Genomic DNA, 21,000 nt, shown 5'->3' with positions numbered 1-21,000 from the left:
ACAGTATTAAGAGCAAGGGCAAGGTTGGCAATGAGGACGAGCATTCGAATTGATCGAAACAGAAAACACCTCTACCCCCTCAGCTTCGCTTTTATCTCCCCACTCGTCCACCCCAGCCCAGCAAATCAAGCCGTAAACAGCACACGCGGGTCCCTGCGGGTTTACTGATTGAATATTGATGCGGCGTCGTCAGTCGGGGAGGGAAGAACTCCCTGGAATTGCTGCCTTCCTTTGGCCAGGGACCCCCCGGGAGAAATCGATATTGCGCGAACGAAGCCTGTCTGTATTATTGAACGCAACTCATTGAACGGATTGCTCAAGCCACGGCAACGGCCACCATCATTTCCTTCCTCCCTGCGCTGGATGGAGTCTGTGCACACAGACAACCAGGCCCCAGCTCCTAGCAACAGGCGATGACGACCATCAAGATCTTCCAACTTCAAAATTTTTCCTTCGCTAGTGGAAGAGGAACAACAAAACTAAGGCCAGGATATCAGACCATACACATTTCCCATCCTCTTCAAATCTTCCCCCTCACTGCTAAACCTCGATTTTTTTTGTTTGGATTCTTTTTTAATGGGCGTTTTTGCATGCATGCGTTGCTCGCCGCTTTGAATGGATATCAAAGTCTGATGTGAAACGTCTAGTGCATGTACAGACCTCCTCGGCTTGCCCAGCCTCATAAAAGAACCCGAGACCCATTCAACGCACCGGGAAGCCCAGCTCTGTTCCATTATCTCCGGCCCCTTTTTTCTCGTGTGGGACTCGCCCCTGCATGAATAAACCAGAAACTGGAGCTTTCCAAGCGTCCTCTTTTTTTTTGCATTAATACAACACTCACCCTCCGCCCTCCTTTATCCTTCACCCCCCCCCCCCCCCTCTCTTTTCCTTTTGACCTCAGCTTTTGAATTGGCGCGTCCACTCAAACTTGGCTCCTGTTCAAACAGGCCTCCTCCCTACTTCAATTCACTGGCTTCTTTTCACATACAGCCTGGGAGATTTGCAGTACTACTCTCCTCGCTTCACACAGGGATGGCTTCTTTTCGCCTTGGAAATTCACCCGGTAAACAGTAGCGAGCGTTAGTCCCATATATCCCATTACTGTGCTGGCCTGTGCACAGCCAACGTATTCTTATTATTCTCAAACATCCTGTACACTGCCGGAGTAACAACGCACTTCAAACTACAAGTAAGCGACGTAGGTAATTGTAGACGTACTGTTTAACTTCAGGCATAGATATTCAACTCACTATTAAAGATTTGTCTATCATTCCACTTCGTATACTTTCAATTCGCCATCCATACATTTACAGTGACACGCTTTACCCCTCGAGAAGGTATTGCTGCACTTCTGAAATACATAGCACAACAATGTACTCGTAATATTAGAGTAGTTTATTACTAACGCTAGGATTAGTCTTCCTTTGAGCTTCTGATCTTGCGAACGAGCAGTATATCCATAATCTAAAGTTTACAATGACAGTATCGCTTCAAAGTCAACCAGGTCTCCTCGCTTTGCAAGACGTGGTAGGCCCAACAACTGCGCACTTTAGTTCGCTAATTCATTCTAAAAAAAAAACACCATTACGGTTGAAGTGCAGTGTGCCTCGGTGTACCGTTTCTGACACTGCAGACGTGGTGGGTGTTTTTTTTTAGTTTCTGTTTTAGATGCTGAAGTTCTAAATAACACGAGGTGCAGTGCGGCAGCCCCCCTATCGCGCTGGTATTCCATCCCACGGCGTCAACAACTTCTCCAACCTAGATCAGATGATCCTCAGCCGCCACGTCTGCTATTCCCCGAAAATTGAATCTTCCCGTTTTCATCCAGTGTAGTCGGTGGTGTGCCGCTTCGTTATCTAGCCTCAAAAAAATGCTCTCTATCGCAGTTGTGTTTTCCCCGGCTATTCGTGCGTTTCCACGCTCATAAAACCTGGGCTAACGCAGCATGAAAACGCACGCAGCATGAAAACGCACCGGTTGAACGACGGCATGTGATTTTGAATCACTTGGAGAGACGGGCCACAAAACAAGAGGAAGAGGGGGGGGGGGGGGGGTAGGGAGAGACAAGGGGGTCGCCAACAGCCATGCTTTTCAGCGTGAGTCACGAAGTGGGGAGATAAACAAGTCAGCCAGCTTTGCCCCCTGGTTTTGGCAGCACGCCAGAGAATTTGAGCCAGGCCTGACTGCAGACAAATGCTATCAATCACGTTGCCATGGCGACCAGATAATTAGGGGTCTCGTGTAGCCCAGTAAATAGGTTATTTTCAGCGCGCTCGCTCAAGCACACGGCCCAGGCTTGGACCTTTGCCAACCCTTTTCTTCAGGGCGAAAGAGATTACACACAGCGAAGGAAAGGAGAGAAAAGGCCTGGGAACTTGGTGAAGAAGAAAGCTGTGTGTTATGTGGAAAGGGCCAAGCTAGCGGAGCCTTCCCCCCAAGCCAAGCTGAATGTAGAAATCCCAGCTCGCTGAACCTGTGCATAATGAGACCTTTGTACTGCCTTCAACTCGCCCCGTCTGCTTTTCACTGTCGACTTGAGTAGAAGGGATTATTACTCCCTTTCACCAGTGTGGTAGTTTGTGCTGTATAGTGAGAGAGTGTGTACGTGCTGGCAAGCTATGGCCTATGCCAGTGTGTACAAGTACAAACCGTCCCTTCCCGTCCCGTTGCCTGTGCTGCACATGTTGTGGGTGCTGTGTTTGGCCGGGTTCGATTGTAGAACCGTACGCGTCAGTTCGGCTACACGTTAATGATATGCAGATTGTAACAACCTCTGTGGCCAAATACTTATTTATATTCTTCCTTACTTTCAAAGTGATATGTTGTGCAGGTTTCCGTAGTTTGTCCTGTTTGTCCGTGCGATACATGTTATAAAATACATAAATATAACCAGCGGGTTGTGTCTGTAAAATTCAGCTGTCGTTTGAAGCTGTGTTTGCTCATGTCCTTGTCCGTAATCATTCAAGTGATTCCAAAGCATTCACGAATCGGGCAGCTGCAGTCAGCATTTGGACAACCGAACCAGATACTTTTGCCATGGTTCGCTTTCCCAACACATCATTTCTTTTAGATCTAGGCAGAAGACGCCTTGACACGTACTGCAATTGTAATGCATGGTGTCACTAATTTGGCGAGGAGACATATCGACAGCTTCCAAGTAAATCGTCAAAGGTAGAAGCCTAATTACCCCACAAACCGCCATCATACAATGCACAACCTGAACTTATGTCACCATTACAGCAGATATGCTTCGAACGTATCCGGTTTTGTAAAAGACCCTCGCGTAAGTCTGTTGCATTAAACAACCCGTAAATCATGACCATCACAATCATGGAGATAGGAATTGTCTTTACTTTGAAACAATGGAGGAATAATCTCCATGTCAATCAAACCGGTAACTGCGATGTGAAAGGGGCTATAGATCTCATTTCAAAAGGATGTAGAATGACAGATGTATACGTGAACAGCTCAGATCATGGGTAATTTTAACACCTTCACATTTAAATGCTTATTTTATAGCCATCCATTGAATTGAGAAGAAAACAAAGCATACTAAACTGCTAAGCATGAATCAAACAATAAGAAAATAAAAAGAACCAACAGCATCGTTTTGTATGTGTGGGTAGTAAACACGTTTTATTTACAAAACACGGCGGAAAATGGCGACAAATTTGTTGCACAGCGACAGGTCACTTTCTTCAACCAAGGCCAGTACTTTCATACATGACAAAGGAAAGCAAATATGGCCTGAATAATAAAGTTATAGTGTTCCTTTGCGTGTCTGAGTGATAAACTGTTTTAACCAACTATCTTCTGAAACGTAATTGCACTCAGCAGATTTGTCTTCCGCTCATAACTTTCGTGTCACACGGTCTTTGCGACAAACAGATAGATCGCATTCTCGCAGAAAATCTTTGACAACACAGACCAGTCATTTTTAGCATTGCATTTGGGAAGGGCTACTATTATAGTGTGTTTTAAGAAAGAAAAACATTACAGTATCGGCAGAACACGACCAAATGAGTTTTCGTGTCACAGCGTTATGGGCGTGAGATTGTGTTCTCACACTGTAGCAAAATCATTGACAACACAGACAAGTCAGTTTTAGCATAGGCATTGGGAAAGGCTACTATTATAGTGTGTTTTAGGAAAGAAAAACATTATAGTATCAGCAGAACACGACCAAATCATGACAAATGAGTTTGCGTTTTGGGCGTTATGGGCGTTTTTTCACACTGCAGATCATATCTCAAAAACTACGGAGTGGATCTTTATGAAATTTGATATGGATATTTTTGACTGGATTTTCTCATAGAAGGTTTTTCCGTTTATTGATAGGACAGTTTGATGACGTCATATTTTACTGTTTGCCAAAAGGTCGAGGCAGCACTTTCACAGTTACAGTTTTTCATCAATTTGATCGAATTTCTTATCACACAATCTCAGATCTAGGCCGGATTATGGGATTGCATTTCAGTTTGGTCACTTAAAGTTTTGTTATTGAAATGTTTGTTCGAAATATGTCATTTTTTCAAATTTTTAAAAACTAATATTTGAAAAAGAAAATTTATATTGGTGTATTCCCTATTGCGTCCTGTATCTAAAACTATATAGTTTTGTTGTTTTGTATTGATAATTATGCTTAAAAATGAAGAAAACCGATAAATAACTACTATCTTTATTTATGAAAAAAGACACTTAAAAACAACTTCTATCTATTCCTTACCATTTTCTGATTCCAAATATATATAGTTTCATGGTGTTTGACGTTGAAAATAGGCTAAAACTTAACAAACTCGGATCGTTGAATGGAAATTATACTTCCAAGCTCCGTGCAGCTGACAACATGATAAAAACACGTCATTTCAAGTGTGGAACACGCTCATGACGTCATACTGAAAGGTGCTGAATTATGGCTTCACCTTGCGATGTTTCATTTCAAACATGGTAACATTTTTAAAGGGGTTTCTTTCTCAGACTTCTGTTTGCCCTCTGTCTGTCTCTCTATGTCTCCGTCTGTCTGACTGATTCAATTAAATGTGTAATTACTTAGTTTTGCAAAAGTCAAACTAAGTAGGATATACCTAATTGATTCAGGTCTCTAAATTCTTATTGTAAAATTGTGAGTTTTATTCAAAACAAATTTAATTGGTGTTTTAAACTCAATAATGGGGCATGCTGTGATGAGTAGAAGAATGTGTGCTAACGAGCAGAAAAAGCCCATCAAAGTCAAGAATCGTGCTTTTCTTTTTCTATTTTCACCTTATAGCTTCATACAGACACTAAGCAACAGTGTAGTTCCACTTCCAGTGCAATATCTTGTACTTTAATTTTGACCATCTGTGTAACACTTTATTGACCCATGATCTGAGCTGTTCACATAGCGAAAGAGACGAGTTTGTGTTTGAAAATGATATTAAAGCCATGAATCTGTCTTCCTGTAGCACTGAGCAGATGTAACCAGAATACCCCACATTTGCATACATGACACATTCACAAGCAACACAAACAATGTTGTGACACAATGAACACTTCTTAAGCCCAGGAGAAGTAAAATGGGGGTCTAAATGTGTGAGAGAAAAAATACGCTTTTATCAAGAAGTAGAATATCTAGATATATATTGCAGTACTGACGTTGGTCCCTCCTGTGATAGGCTGTGACTGAATATACATACATACATGTACCATATAAAACAAGTTACCAAACATGTTGATAACTTTGGATCTAGTTACAATTACCCGAATGTCTGGTATTACATGATTTAAGTGAACTACAACTATACTTAGTCAAATTTTTGGCTATAATATTTTATATGCAACAAAGTGTTTGTCTCCTTGTATCATTCTGTTTTCTCCTCTCTATTCAGACAACATACAACCATAGATGGCGGTCTGACTGCAGAACAATGTTTTCATGTACTGGCTAAAATCATAATCTCAACTGCATGAATTATATATATATCTCTCAAACACAATTCATGTCAACCAGAACAGACACCAAGAGGAAATAAACCGCAGGAATAACTTCAAACAAGGACAAATCTCAACTGTTAGTTGAACATGTATACAAACACGTAATCACCTAAATTCCCACTTTATCTATTTGAAAACCAAAGTCAACATTCCCAAAGGTCTTCATGTTATGCATGCATGTTACTATGTGTGCACTCTTCTATTATTCAAAGCTGATCATAATTTTCAACATTTCATAAGGAACTCGGAGTAAATGCACAGTTCTATACTAAACAACAGATTCGTTTAACAAGAATATCTCCAGCGCTATATAACCATTCCAGGTGGAAAAAATCTTCATTTTTGATAAAACTAACACTGCTGGACTTGTTTCACTTTCAAACTACAACATCTTCAAATAAGTCAATTTTCCCCGTCATATCTGCAATCCAGCACTAACACAAACCTGGCATGAAGGACAAAACCGGGACAGTCATCCGAGTTACAGTTAAACTGGAGTGCATGATCACTACGCAGTGTAGAAGTGTGGTTCACACAAGGCAGTCAATATAAGTGAATTACTTTTGAGAGAACTGATGACTTCAAGTGTAACTAAAAGTAAAATCTGCTAAAGTTCTAGCAACAAGCAGAAACACTATCATCCATTCAACTGTCATGCAATTCAGTTGCCAACGAGAACAGCCCAGTAATCTGGCAGGTATGTTTGTGGGCATATTCATTCCTTAGATCTATATGACTTAATAGTTATACATGTACTAGGACAGCTCTTTCATCTCTTCCAGCCCAACAAGGCAAAACCAGATCCTCAGTCCATTATGAAATGGGACTTGAAAGAGCCACCAAAAGACTGTACAGTGGAACCCCCTATTAGGATTGATAATGTCAGATTTTTTTGTTGAGAACCTGTACAGTAAAACCCGCGAGCAAAGGACGCTCTTGGGGAGCCTTGCCGCTGTCCTTTGTAGCAAGATGTCCTTTCTTATGAATATGAATGCGCCAACATTTTTTTGGAAAATAAAACGAACAGTCACTGATTCTTTTTTGCCACAGTGATTATTAAAACTCAAAGTTTTGAAGCCCTCAAGGTTTTGTTCAAAGAAAAGGAGAGAGAGAGAGAGAGAGAGAGAGAGAGAGAGAGAGAGAGAGAGAGAGAGAGAGAGAGAGAGAGAGATCAAATCAATTTTATTTTACGAGGGTTGTGGCATATGCAATATTAACGAGCTTCTTTTCAACCAGCCCTCGCCCAGACAAGGGACTATTCTAATCTTAAATACATATATACAAACGTAAAAAAAAAGAGAGAGGTGCAATCGGTTTCTTATCTGAAGCAATGGGCCATTCACTGGAAGATTCTTTGATCGAGCTTTTGAAAACCACTCGAAGAGTTCTTCGTTCGACTCATCATAGGTTGTTTTTCTTCTCTTAACACATTTTGCCGTCGATCTGGCACCGGAGTCCCACTGACTGAGAATTCGTGTTCGATCAGCTTTTATGTTGGAAATTTGAGTTTTTCCGCAATTCAGCTCATCAGCAACTTTTCGAACGGTCTTTATGACATCGACTCTCTCTTCAAAAGTCAAAATTTTTCGTTTTGGCATGATGAGACGAAGACGAAGGATGAGACGAAGATGCATCACAGTACAGAAAGTAGAAACCCAAAATGTTTGTGAGTTCGCGGCATCGACCAATGAGCGTGCACCATACAACAATCAACTTCTTTCAAGTGCTGTCATTGGCTTACAAAATAAGCTTCTCGCGCGTTCACATCGCCAGCGAGATTGTATTTGCAGAACCAAGATGGTGGACCAGCGTCTGCTAAAAGCTGTCTGCTTCAAGGGTTTGTCCGTTGTTGACAAGTAACGAACCCAATCGGGACCAAAAAAGCGTGTCCGCGCCTTTGAGGTGTTCGCTCTTTTAAGGTGTTTTTGAGAGTAAAATACATCCGTCCTCACTTGAATTGTCCGTTATGCAAAGGTGTCCGCCGAAATAAGGGTCCGCTAGATGCAGGTTTTACTGTATAATTAAAGATCAACTCTCCAATCTGGTTTAACACTAGATTTTCTCTGCTTTTTCAGGGAACTAACAGGGGTGGTTATGCAAATCGATCATAACAGGGGTGGTTATGCAAATCGATCATCAATAATCTTGTAAATGGCATGTGAATGGGACGCTAAAATGTCACATCTGATCAATGCCATGATGGCAAATGAAGGATTGTCAATGCTTCGGCCGTGCATGTTCCTAAAAAAGTAACATTCATTGCCACACCACCATTTGGAGGTAAGAGAACTATCTAAAACTGAATAGGCAATCAAAGTAACCAAAGCACAACCCATGCCATCAAAAGAGTGAATGAATGTTAAATTTCCTCTCAGCAGATCATGGACTGAACACAACCCACAGAGTACACAGTACATTTTCACACACAAAACAAAATATTTTTACTACATGAACACGACCCGGAACGGCATGGATTCAGAACTAAGATTGCAAATGTAAGATAGAAGTACAGAGATGTGAAGTTTTGTTTTTAACAGGAAATAAATTGGGTGCAAACTGCAATGGAAAATCTAATAAAAGAAACCTGAACTTGTCCTGGATAAAGAATTGTCTCTGCCAAGTCCGAACTCCAATCGTATTTAAGACTAAATAAGAGGGCTGCAAATTCAATTGAAACCCAAAAGAAGTTCCAAGACTTGCAAATGCCATGGCTCGAGAACAGACAAGTCAGTTAGTTACCTAGTACGGTACATGTACCTAGGCCTGAAAACAGACACACTTGACAAGCTCCCAAAATAAAAGTTTTTTTCGTGAACCTATGAGTCAGACATAAAGATTGTTATACAGTCGAACTCGCTTAAGACGAATCACTGGGGATCGGAAAAAAAGTTCGTCTTAACCAAAATTCGTATTAATAAGAAAATTGATTTTTTTTTTTTTTTTTAGTCTTGTACATTTTATGGTGTTTCAGTTTGTTTCTTTCGCAACTTTCATGCAGCTTCACGTTTAGACAATAAAGTGACATATTCAGTTACAAGTTCATGTGTGTCTCATGTTGAGAGATGATTGTTGAGTTTGAGTGAGAGTGAGCACACAGATGTGTCATCCAGTTGTTACGTTTTTGGTCACACAGTGACACACACACGCACACACCGACACTGTCCACATTCGCGGTGTTCCTATCATTTGTCCGGAATCACTTACCTTGGCGACGGGTAGCAAACCTTGGCCAATTTAGTTTTTTTTTTTTTTTTGTTGCAACATGATGTTCAAATCCAAATCGAAAGCACTGACTGACTGATAAACTATCGCGAACCGGCGAACGCAAACGTTGAGAGTGTGGTTTCCCTTGTCCAAGGGAAACCACTCTGGCATCTATATTTTTTGGCAATGGCATCCGTTCGATGTTTCGTTTTTGGTATTCGCGAAGGAAATAAACGTCAGTCAGTCATTCATGTTCAGTGTCTGAGCTATCAATCACTTTGATTCTAAATTTGAAATTGTTTTGTGAGTACAGTGTAATCAGTTTAACTTTATTCACTGATCGGTTGAGCAATGGTTCAAGCAGTCGACGCAAGGGAAGACTTTGACACATGTATTCAAACTTCTCAAATTCCCATGATATGTCGATCTCGGGACGAGTTTAAAGATTTCGTCATAAGCGTGAGTAAATTACAGACATTATGCATGCTTGGGAATCCAAAAAGTGCTCGTTATAAGCATAAATTTGTTACAAAGAATTCGTTTTAAGCATTTTTTTTAACCTTTGCCGGATGCCGCTTTTGACTACACACTCCCGACGATGCGGGTTTGTCTGAACCCATACATTTGAAAGAGGGTTTTTACCGTTTATTCCTCTAACGACGGGGTGGGTTCAGGGAAACCCACAGCGCTACTTCAGTGGTTGCATCGAGTTTCTCCCTTCACCGACCTCTTGCAGGGGAGGGAGAGGGGGAGGGAGAGACTGATGAGAGAGACTGAGAGACTAAGAAAGAGAGAGAGAGAGAGAGAGAGAGACTAAGAAAGAGAGAGAGAGACTAAGAAAGAGAGAGAGAGAGAGACTAAGAAAGAGAGAGACTAAGAAAGAGAGAGAGAGAGAGACTAAGAAAGAGAGAGAGAGAGTCTAAGAAAGAGAGTGAGAGACTAAGAAAGAGAGAGAGAGAGAGACTAAGAAAGAGAGAGAGACTAAGAAAGAGAGAGAGAGACTAAGAAAGAGAGAGAGACTAAGAAAGAGAGAGATCTAGAGAGAGACTAAGAAAGAGAGAGAGAGAGATAATAAGAAAAAGAGAGAGAGAGACTAAGAAAGATAGAGAGAGAGACAAATAAAGAGAGAGAGACAAATAAAGAGAGAGAGAGACAAAGAGAGAGAGAGAGAGAGACTAAGAAAGAGAGAGAGAGAGACTAAGAAAGAGAGAGAGACTAAGAAAGAGAGAGAGAGAGACTAAGAAAGAGAGAGAGAGAGACTAAGAAAGAGAGAGAGAGACTAAAAAATTAAGAGAGAGACTAAGAAAGAGAGAGAGAGAGACTAAAAAGAGAGAGAGAGACTAAGAAAGAGAGAGAGAGAGACTAAGAGAGAGAAAGAGAGACTAAGAAAGAGAGAAAGACTAAAAGAGAGAGAGAGAGAGACTAAGAAAGAGAGAGAGAGAGACTAAGAGAGAGAGACTAAGAGAGAGAGAGAGAGACTAAGAAAGAGAGAGAGAGAGAGACTAAGAAAGAGAGAGAGAGAGAGACTAAAAAAGAGAGAGAGACTAAGAAAGAGAGAGAGAGAGACTAAGGGAGAGAAAGAGAGACTAAGAGAGAGAGACTAAAAGAGAGAGAGAGAGACTAAGAAAGAGAGAGAGAGACTAAGAGAGAGAGAGAGAGACTAAGAAAGAGAGAGAGAGAGACTAAGAAAGAGAGAGAGAGAGAGACTAAGAAAGAGAGAGAGAGACTAAGAAAGAGAGAGAGAGAGACTAAGAAAGAGAGAGAGACTAAGAAAGAGAGAGAGAGAGACTAAGAAAGAGAGAGAGAGACTAAGAAAGAGAGAGAGAGACTAAGAAAGAGAGAGAGAGAGACTAAGAAAGAGCTAGAGAGAGAGAGACTAAGAAAGAGAGAGAGAGACGAAGAAAGAGAGAGAGAGAGAGACTAAAAGAGAGAGAGAGAGAGACACAGAGAGAGAGACACAGAGAGAGACTAAGAAAGAGAGAGAGAAAGAGAGACTAAGAAAGAGAGAGAGACTAAGAGAGAGAGAGAGACTAAGAAAGAGAGAGAGAGACTAAGAGAGAGAGAGAGAGACTAAGAAAGAGAGAGAGAGAGACTAAGAAAGAGAGAGAGAGAGACTAAGAAAGAGGGAGAGCGAGAGACTAAGAAAGAGAGAGAGAGAGACTAAGAGAGAGAGAGACTAAGAAAGAGAGAGAGACTAAGAAAGAGAGAGAGAGAGACTAAGAAAGAGAGACAGAGAGAGAGACTAAGAGAGAGAGACAGAGAGAGAGACTAAGAGAGAGAGACAGAGAGACAGACAGAGAGAGAGACAGACAGAGAGAGAGACAGACAGAGAGAGAGAGAGAGAGACAGACAGATAGACAGACAGTCAGAGAGACGGATAGACAGACAGACAGACAGAGCAACTGACAACAGACATACAGACAGAGAGATACGGACAGACAAACAGAGAGACAGAGAGTCTCTTGGAGACAAACAGGCAGACAGACACTGTTCCGCCGCTTTGGTAATTATGGGTGTAGCAGAACCCGCGCCGTCGGCAGAGGGATAGTTACAATCACTACTACTCTTTAAAAGTATGGGTATGTGTGAACCCGCGCCATCGGTAGTGTTTATGTAAATTATCATAATCAATTAATTCTGATGTTTTGTCATGTACACACTTAAAATTTGCAGACAGAGAGCAAATTAGGTGTGTGAGAGATACTTAAAATTTCAAAACGATACCTTTAATGGTTCCAGAGTTACAATGATTTTAGTGTGTCTCTGGGTACAGGTGAACCCAGGAAGCACGGCAAAGGTTAAGCATGAAGAAAGAGGTATTCAGTTGGGAACTTAAAACTAATACGTTATAAGTCAAAATTCGTAACTAGCGTGTTCGTTTTAAGTGGGTTCGACTGTACATGTATTAAAGCAAAACACTTAGAACTCTGGTCTTCATTTTAATTAAATTAAAGAGAGGTTAATGGAGAACAGTTTTAGAATTAAAAAGACGTGTGTGCCCAATGAATTCTATGCGCGGCATAAATAACAAGTCTAATGGTAGTCCGAAAATAACTGATGTCACGACGAGAGATTCTGTGTAAACTGTAATCCTTTTAAATTTAACTTTAAGGTGATCTTTTTGTAGATTGTATAACTATTTATAAGTTACTTCGATCTTTATATACATATATATTCAAAATGGCATTGTCTGATAGATTTTTGTTTGTGTATGTAATTTGTGATATGCGCCATATTGAAGGTAACCTCATCATCATCATTATCTCAGCAACAGCATGGGCCATGAGCAACTGACCCAAGATGTGGTTTGCTGGATTGTGTAAACTCTTGTCCTTTTGAATTTGATGTAAAGCAGATTTAAGTTTTTTTAACAACTGAAAACAAGTATTGCTTTGGACTCATGTTCATGACGTATGAACCACAGTCCGTTGATCAAGTTGTGATTCCAAGCCACTTGGTTCGCGAAATAATGCAACTCATGAGCATTGTTGCACCTGCAGCGATCTTTGGTCTCTCATAAACCACTCAAACGCTTTGGAATGAAGGATAAGAGAAGGAAAGTAAGAGGGTATATTTTGAGAGTTACCGGCTCCATAACAAACTCTTGCGCCACTCCGAGGAAAAAATACTTTCAAGCAAGATTTTACACAATTCTGCATGACTGCGCATTAATTATTGCCTTATAATTACAACTTCAGCTGTAGCTTTCAACCCAAAAGAATGACTTTCAGCCTTACCCATGCCCAAAACAACTTACACAAAGTATAAGAATAAGAAAACAAATAAGAATAATTACTTCTGAAGTAGTACTTGTCTTCAAAATCACTGACATATCAGAAATTTTTAGAAAAAATCTTTGAATATGAAAGTAAGTGTTCACAGTATCCATAGTGTTTTTATTCATTTTTCTCACTAAATTTAGTTGGGTTTTTTTTAATTCATAAAAATGAACAAATTCAATTGCTTTGTAGGAACTATCTTTCACTTTCAGGATCTTCTGTCTTTCTAGCCTTACTCCAATTCAGCCAACAGGTATATTTTCTTTTTATTTTTTAATCTTATCTAATACATTGTGAACATGTTTACTTCTTTTTAGTTTAACCACAGGACATTTTAATCTTACTTCACATTTTTGGTTTTGGTTTCTGATGGTTTAGTTTCAATCTCGCAGTGGCATGTACTGATATAGCCCAGGAACATAATAAGAAACTGAAGAGTATGAATGAGAAGACACTTGAATTCCGAACGAACGCAACGAACAGTTCTTATGTCACAAAAGGCATTAATTCGATGTACACCACCGAGATGGAATTTATCAACCTCTTCATAAATAATTACCACAACAACAACAAAAACACAGACACAAAAACAACATTAAAACTGGTTCATGAACTCGAACATGTTATTCGGGGTCCGCCCGTTTGCATGCGCCCTTGCAACAAAGACTGTTTGAGAAATTGACAAACGGTCCTACCAAAACCACGAAGACGAATGTATTGACGAACAGCATGGAGGAAAGTATACCCCAGATCAAAGAATAAATCCTCTACCTTAAAAAGACATCTTGGTGAAATCTTTCCAGAAAAATATTGTGATAAAAATAAGGAATTGTACGTACACGCTGCTTAGCATAATGTACAATACAAGAATGAAAATTGAACGAAGCGACGTGAACCAGACGCAAAGGAAGGCGTGCATGCGGTCAATAAATCGTTGTCTTTTGGGTTCACTTTTTCCTACGTTTCGAAGTGTACCTTAGATATATTTTTCATTTCCAAAATGTATAAATCATGGACACACAAGGATGTTCAAAACCCCCAGACGTTTTCCGTCCGCTGAAAACGTTGGTGTTTTCAGCGAGCGGCGTGGCAACAGCACAAGCAGGGAAAGCTGAGAAACGAAAGATGGCCGAAGCCACGCACAGAATGCAGATCAAACGAGCAAAGCAAACTCACCGTTGGAAGTAGTGGTTGATAGACTCTTCCGTCGACTTTTCTGGTATATTTCGCACTAGAAGATACCTTGTTTCGCGTACCATCTCTTCTCCAACTACATGGCTTCCCAAAACGCCATGCGTATCAAATCTAAGAAGAAACGCGCCTTGACCTAGTACTCATGGCTGTGCTCGCTTGACGAACACCGAGAATAACCTGCGGGGGATGACGTCACGTATAGGATCCAACAGCGGAGAGCGAGAGAGAGAAGCGCGCAAAACCCGCCTATAGTCCGTTTCAAACTTGTACGATTTCTAAAGGCTAGCAATGTTGTTCGGCAAGTTTTGATCGATTTGTGTTCCTAGTCCTGGCTGTTCTTGTAGTTGTTGTTACTCCATAAAAGATCCATTTGTAATACTTAACCGACAGTATGTCTTACATCAACATGTGGGAAACACGTTATTGGGATGTCATCAAGACAAGCGCACCTTTGGAAGTTTTAGTCTACGACCCGTCTCCCACTGATACCAAAAGCCCGTTTCAGTTTCTGTGCAGAGGTTTAGCAAGATGTAGAAGAAGATGTTTCTTTCCAAATTTAATGCAGATTCAAAATACGGGAGAGCATACGGGTATCTACTGAATTCGTTTTTGGAACTTTTCGTCTTCCGTCAATTATTTTATAATTGTCAAGGTGCATTTAATTACAGCGGAGTAAACTATTTCGCTCTTCATTTTGTCTTTCTCTACTACACCTCTTCTGAACACTGGTGTTGAAACTCCTCATACCCCACCTAGGTTTAGCATAGCAAAAGAAGTGTTGAAATGGAGGATCAACTAAATACAGGATATATGGATGATTATACATGTTGTGTTGTTTGTGCAGCTGTAATAACAAAGCTGAAGATTTTGCTGGCGAGACATCGAAGGGGGCGCCACATGTAGTGTGCGGTGGTGTGACATGACGCAGTTTCGCTGCTGATCGATCGAGCAGCCGACCGCAGGGCTAGGAAAATTAATGGCGAAGCTAGCTGGGAGAGAGATACTGCATCTCCAGCAGACTTCTGTATCGATCGGTCAGCAAGTGTGATGAAAACTTAACTCCGACTTTCAAACTCTTGTTGTTGTTGTATAAGAGCAATGAGCTTTGCTTTGTATGTACAGTATTATGTATACACAAGTATGTTTGTTTGTTTTTTCATATTTTTTTTCATTGTAAAGCGCTTAGAGAACGTAAAGCGCTCTATAAATCTCCCATATTATTATTATTATTATTAAAGATAATACATGAATTATTTATTACTGCGATAAAAGCTTTGAACAATCATGTTTTTTACATTTAGTCAAGTTTTGATTTTTCTCTTTTTGTTGGTACAGTGTTGTGGATGCATTGGCTGTGCGTGATCAACATCATGTGACAGCTCTCCTAGACGGTCAAAAGCATAAATTATGTAGGCATGGTAGAAGGCATAGGTGTCCATGCGTAGTGGTAGGCAACATATGGCAACGACTATGGCAATGATCAAATGCCAGAAATGTTTTTTCAACGTATTGTCACAGATAGAGACTACACACCCACTATTCCTCTTTTTAGCGTTTCAAATCATACTCCCTGTGAATAATTTTTCTGACTTTCTAAGCTGCCCTGGGTTTCTGGACAGTTAGTACGTTTATGCAATGCCAAACAACAAAACTAATGGCCTGTGAAAGACTGAACCTCACTGTACACTTCAAGTACTGTATTTGTTCTAGGGTTCAATGCAAGTGTTGCCTGTGTTCTGCGCGAACTTAGAATCCGGTTTCATTCTAGAATGGACCGGGTCCAGGTTGGAATTCTAACCCTGCGCAAGTACAGGGGTGCCATTCTAGAATGAAACCCTTGTTGCTGGTCCATTCTAGAATCGGCCGTGCGCAAGGTTGGAATTTGGGTCCAAGTTGGAATAGTCATTTCAGTTATACTATCACACAGCCAAAGCCACAAATGTAGATTTTCTGTTTGTTTTTGTTTTGTGTGTGTTTGGTTGGGTTTTTTTCCGGGTTTTTTACACTTTACTCAAAGACATCGTGAATTGGGATTGTGATGTTCTGAAAGTGATTACGATTTTGAGAGACACTCAGCACTGATCGCTACGAACGGAAATTTCCGGACTGACAGTGTTTTGCCGATCTCGCTTGTAACTTTTAATCTTATTCATATACATGAAGTTGGTCTTCTGAATTGTGAAGATATAATGTCAACTTTTTTTTTTAAACCTGTGACAACAGCTCTATAACTCACTCTGTCCTTCTGTTGGTCTGTCTGTCGGTTAGTCGGTCTGACCGTCTGTCTGTCTGTCTGTCAAAAAAATTGTCAAAAAACCGGACATTTCCGAGAGGGAGACAGCGCTGACATTTCAAGCGGCCGCAACCGGCTCTCATCACAAAAACAACTGCCCTGCAAACATTACCGCCCTGGTAGTCCCCCTTGCTATGGTCTGCCTTTGTTTATTGCGTACTCAGGAGTGTCAACTTTCTTGACATGACATGACATCGCAAGATCGCCAAAGGATTTTTTTCAGGGGTAGACAAATAAGAATAAGAATAAGAATAAGAATACTTTATTATCTCATAGAGAAATTCAGGGGTGGTACATAACAATAATACAAACAAGACATTGATTTTACATAAAACATATAGCACTATATAACATGGACATCTTTAAAGTACTGCGCTTACATATTCTCGCACACCTACGCGTATAACGAACTATGGCTAAACATCATTGCAAAATATCATAACATACAATATATCGCAGGAAATATACGGTTGTACATAAAACCAATACATACATGTACATTACTACTGATTGCACTGGCAGAAGAGGGGCTGAGTCGGGTATGTGGATGTGTTTACATGTTGCTAAGGGTGATGGATTTGGGGATGAAGCTGTTTTGCAGCCTGAGTGTCCTAGCTTTGTGCGTGCGAAGTCTACGGCCAGAGGGAAGGAGTTCATAGAGGTGGGCTAGGACATGGGACCTATCTGAAGCTATCCGCCTACTCTTTCTCACCACACGCTTTTCATACAGGGACTCCACACTTGCTTGCTGCCTGCCAATCACCTTGCTACTGACATTCACCATTCGCACTAAGACATTCCTGTTCTTCACACTCAGACCTCCATACCAGGACACAAAACCAAAAGTGATGACAGACTCGATGAAAGAGCGGTAGAAAGTTTGAAGGATAGAAGAGTTCACATTCAACTTCCTAAGTTTCTGAAGGCAGCCCCATTTTATCAAAGGGAAGGTGTAGGTGGAGATAATTCAAGGGAAGACAACTCTGTCTTACCTACAAACATTACGGCCCCCTTTATTCAAGGGTTTCATTCTAGAATGGCACCCCTGTACTTGCGCAGGGTTAGAATTCCAACCTGGACCCGGTCCATTCTAGAATGAAACCGGATTCTAAGTTCGCGCAGAACACCTGTATGGCTATATTAAGTAACCTTGCATTGATTGTTCCGACAGAAGAATCATCTGACATGAAGGATCCATGATTATTTCATTAGCCTGCAAGAAAAGGGCACGCCTATTCATAAAGGTTAAAAATGTTTTGACTCGATTGTCCTGAAGTGAGGCACGAGCGGAGCTTTATAAGTCTATGCTCTGTCACATGATGAACTGTACTTTCACCATGTTGTAGATGGGAAAAGCTTTGGAGTCTGAGTCAGTTTGTGCGAGTGTCTGTGTGACAATAAACAGAAGTCTCTCTTGCTTGACTGCAGTCAAATGAATGCTAAACACATGACCCGACAAAAGATTTCATAACATTGACAGAGAAGTTTCTTTCAGAATAAATCAATATAAAGTCATGAGTAAGCATACCATGACAAGCGTTCACATTTAATTTGGTATGCACATTTCAGGGCCGGACTATGCTAAGAGGAGGGGGGGGGGGGGGGGGTTGCCAGTGGTGGTCCAGGGGGAAGCCCCCTGAAGCTGATGGGTAGGTCATATTCTGAGATAGGAAAATGGTCGCTCCTTGCATGGCATAAAATAAACAAAAATAAAAAATGTTTTAAATAAGTGAGGTACATGTTTATGCTAGGGGGGGGGGTTGCGCAACCCCCATAACCCCCCCCCCCCCCCCCCCCCCTAGTCTGGACCTGCATTTCTTTACAAATGGCATTTCATCACACAGTCTGACAACCACACACATGGAGGCATCACCAGAATTGCACAGTACTTGCATGCATGCTGGCTTAATTTTGAAATTGAGGCATTATTTATGTAGTCGGAGGAATCCTTTGGTCTTTGCTTATAGATCACATGTATACATCTTTTTGAGAATGGTAAGGCACACATACACAAGAAATCCATACTCTCTCTCTCACTCTCTCTCACACGCACTTGTGAATGAATAAGCATGAATGAATCTGTCTTTAATGCAAAATGAACATAACTGTCCAGTTTTGGAGCTGTGGACAAACATTCTACACATGCAAGGGTATACAGTTGTTTTCCAGAAATAATGTCTGACAAAGCATACTCTTTCAGAGTAACTCCTCAACCCTCTATCTCCCTTGCCTGTTCCTCTGGCCTTCTATGATGACACAATTGCCAGAGGGGTAAAGGAGTGGTATATCAAATAATGCAATTACATTAGTCAGGAATGAAATAGCATTGAACTAGCCACAGAAGCATTCTCTCTTGTGTGATGAAACCATGTGAATATTAATAGATCTGTCCATTTAAATACTTTGTTGGAGACCAAATAGGTTTTGTTTTAGATGAATACAGCACATAGAAACGAAGAATGAAAGAGGTCATCTCTGCCTTCTCTCTTACTGTAAGATCAGGCTCTTGCCAAAATAATATATATATTTCCTAGATATCTCCCAAGAGCTTTTATACAGCACTTCATATTGAAAGATGTCAAGTTTCAAATTTTGTAATCAGTTATTCTTTTAGGTTATCTACTAAGTTCTCAATACATAGCACTTTAATTAAAGATTTTCTTTTTCACAGAGAGAGTGCATTTTTTATTACAGTAAATCATACTGCAAACGGAAGCTAGTCATAATTATTGTAATCAATAAATTATTCAATTATTCTTTAGAACCTAGCTGTTAGAACTTGCATTGTTTTGTAACAATATCACAAAAATGTCCAACAGAGTAAAACTAAAAGGTGGGATTAGGTATTCAATTTCCCTGTACTTGATGCTCAAATAATCAAAATGCAGAACTAAGCATTGTCTCTGCTGCTGAATTCTAAGTTTTGACTTACAAACAGAAGATAAGCAATTTATGTAAATCTCTTTTCAAATAAGTTGCATTGTGCAGCAATTAATTTTTTTAATCATTATTTCAGTAAATTATTATCTTTTCAAATGTGATTGTGATATTTTTATAATGCTTGAAAAATCCAGTAAACTGTCAACGACAGTCACTGAGTCAGGTTTGGGTGTTTCCCTGATGGCAATTTTCATACAAAAATGCTCATCTTGAAAATTCTGCAAGTCCAATTAAACTGGACAAGTCTGCTGTTGGAGCAGGTGACATGCGGAGTCAACAACCTAACGGTAACTGAAACATCTTTGTCTGACGCAACGAGCAGGTTTCACCTTCACGTTGGCCCTTTGTTATGCTTGCATAATGCAAGTAGCGCCGCAAGCGATTTCATCATGCTGTTCTCAGCTGACGAGAAACCTATGCCTAGCGCAAACATCAGCCCCCTTCCCTACCCCTGTGTCTGTACGTCGTCAGCTCGACACTCCACAGGCGAGTCCGCTTTTTTTCCTCGTTCATGTATTATTCAAAATGGCGGACATTTGTGGAGCACTGACTTTATCCGCACTGCGCCGCCATCTTTACTTTCAGTGAAAGATAGCGCTAAGCTTCACTCACCCTAATTATGTCTACGAAGTTTTGAATTTGAGGGTAGACATTCATGAGACTTTAACAGTGACCTCAATCGAGAGATAAAGGGTTGTTGTGAAACTGAAAATATGACCCATGCCCCGGAATGAGTTGTACAAAATAATGATGAGGGAAAATGGAGATGAGTCACAAAAAGATGTCATTATTATATCCAGACGGCGCAGTAAATTGATACATCCAATTATGTGGCACACACTGGCAAGCATACTCCAAGGGTACTCCAATTTGCGTTTGGGGCACAAAACAAAAGATACATCCAAGACAGGCAAAAACCACAAAAGGTTGAACAGCCTGAGAAGTTTCACTCACTCTAAGAGTGAAACAGACTATAAAAGCTTTCTGTGAACGCCTTACACAAAGAGAAGGGAAGACGTTCACATTCAGGTTTGAGAATTTCTTTCTGCTATTCCATTTTCCCCACGACAACAACGAGACATATTCTCCGTTTTACTCCATCGCGTACGTTTCTCTCTTTAAAAGCGATGGCAGATCTGGTGATCACAGGCGCCCGTATAATCGATCCAGCAAACGGTTTGGACACTTCTGCCGACCTGTACATTCAAGATGGCCGCATCGTTCACATCGGCAATGGAGGCGGATTTCCACCAGGCGGCGCTGAGGTAGGGCGCATTATAGATGCAAAAGAGTGTGTCGTGACCCCTGGCTTGATCGACTTCCACGTTCATGCATACGAGCACGTGACGCCCCTGGGGATCAACTTGGACGGGCGGTGCCTATCCCGTGGTGTCACTACTGCTGTAGATGCTGGCAGTGCAGGTAATATTGTATATAGAAAAAAAATCACTATGACACGCTACAAATATACATGCACGAAAGAAGAAGGGAACTGAGGCACGACCCTCACGCGCAAACAAGAAGTCCTGCGGATGTGTTTTCAACACACACAAAACACCGCTCTATTAATTTTGCACTGATTTATGGACTGGGTGGCCGCGAGTGGTAACGCACTTG

General features: G+C 40.9%; 2 protein-coding genes across 7 annotated transcripts in view; one reads left to right on the top strand and one right to left on the bottom strand.

The window, feature by feature from the left end:
- LOC138978648 (protein split ends-like) overlaps positions 1–14,311 on the bottom strand; it is a 94,553-nt gene extending 80,242 nt beyond the window's left edge. For 4 of the 6 annotated variants that reach the window (XM_070351416.1, XM_070351419.1, XM_070351420.1 and 1 more), the window contains exon 1: positions 14,133–14,310. In XM_070351416.1, the coding sequence (XP_070207517.1) occupies positions 14,133–14,215 (83 nt within the window). In that variant the 5' untranslated portion in view covers positions 14,216–14,310. Of the gene's footprint in view, positions 1–14,132 lie in introns of all 6 variants that reach the window. The other 2 variants (XM_070351421.1, XM_070351418.1) reach the window with 1 other exon arrangement.
- Positions 14,312–20,198: 5,887 nt separating this feature from the next.
- Positions 20,199–21,000, top strand: part of LOC138978645 (deacetylase Oant_2987-like) — a 35,766-nt gene continuing 34,964 nt past the window's right edge. Inside the window, exon 1 of the mRNA XM_070351413.1 lies at positions 20,199–20,805. Coding sequence (XP_070207514.1) covers positions 20,511–20,805 — 295 coding nt within the window. The 5' untranslated portion in view covers positions 20,199–20,510. The remainder of the gene's footprint in view (positions 20,806–21,000) is intronic.

Source organism: Littorina saxatilis, linkage group LG10 (assembly GCF_037325665.1).
Source record: "Littorina saxatilis isolate snail1 linkage group LG10, US_GU_Lsax_2.0, whole genome shotgun sequence".
Lineage (NCBI taxonomy): Eukaryota > Metazoa > Mollusca > Gastropoda > Littorinimorpha > Littorinidae > Littorina > Littorina saxatilis.
This window is presented reverse-complemented; position numbering and strand designations above follow the sequence as displayed.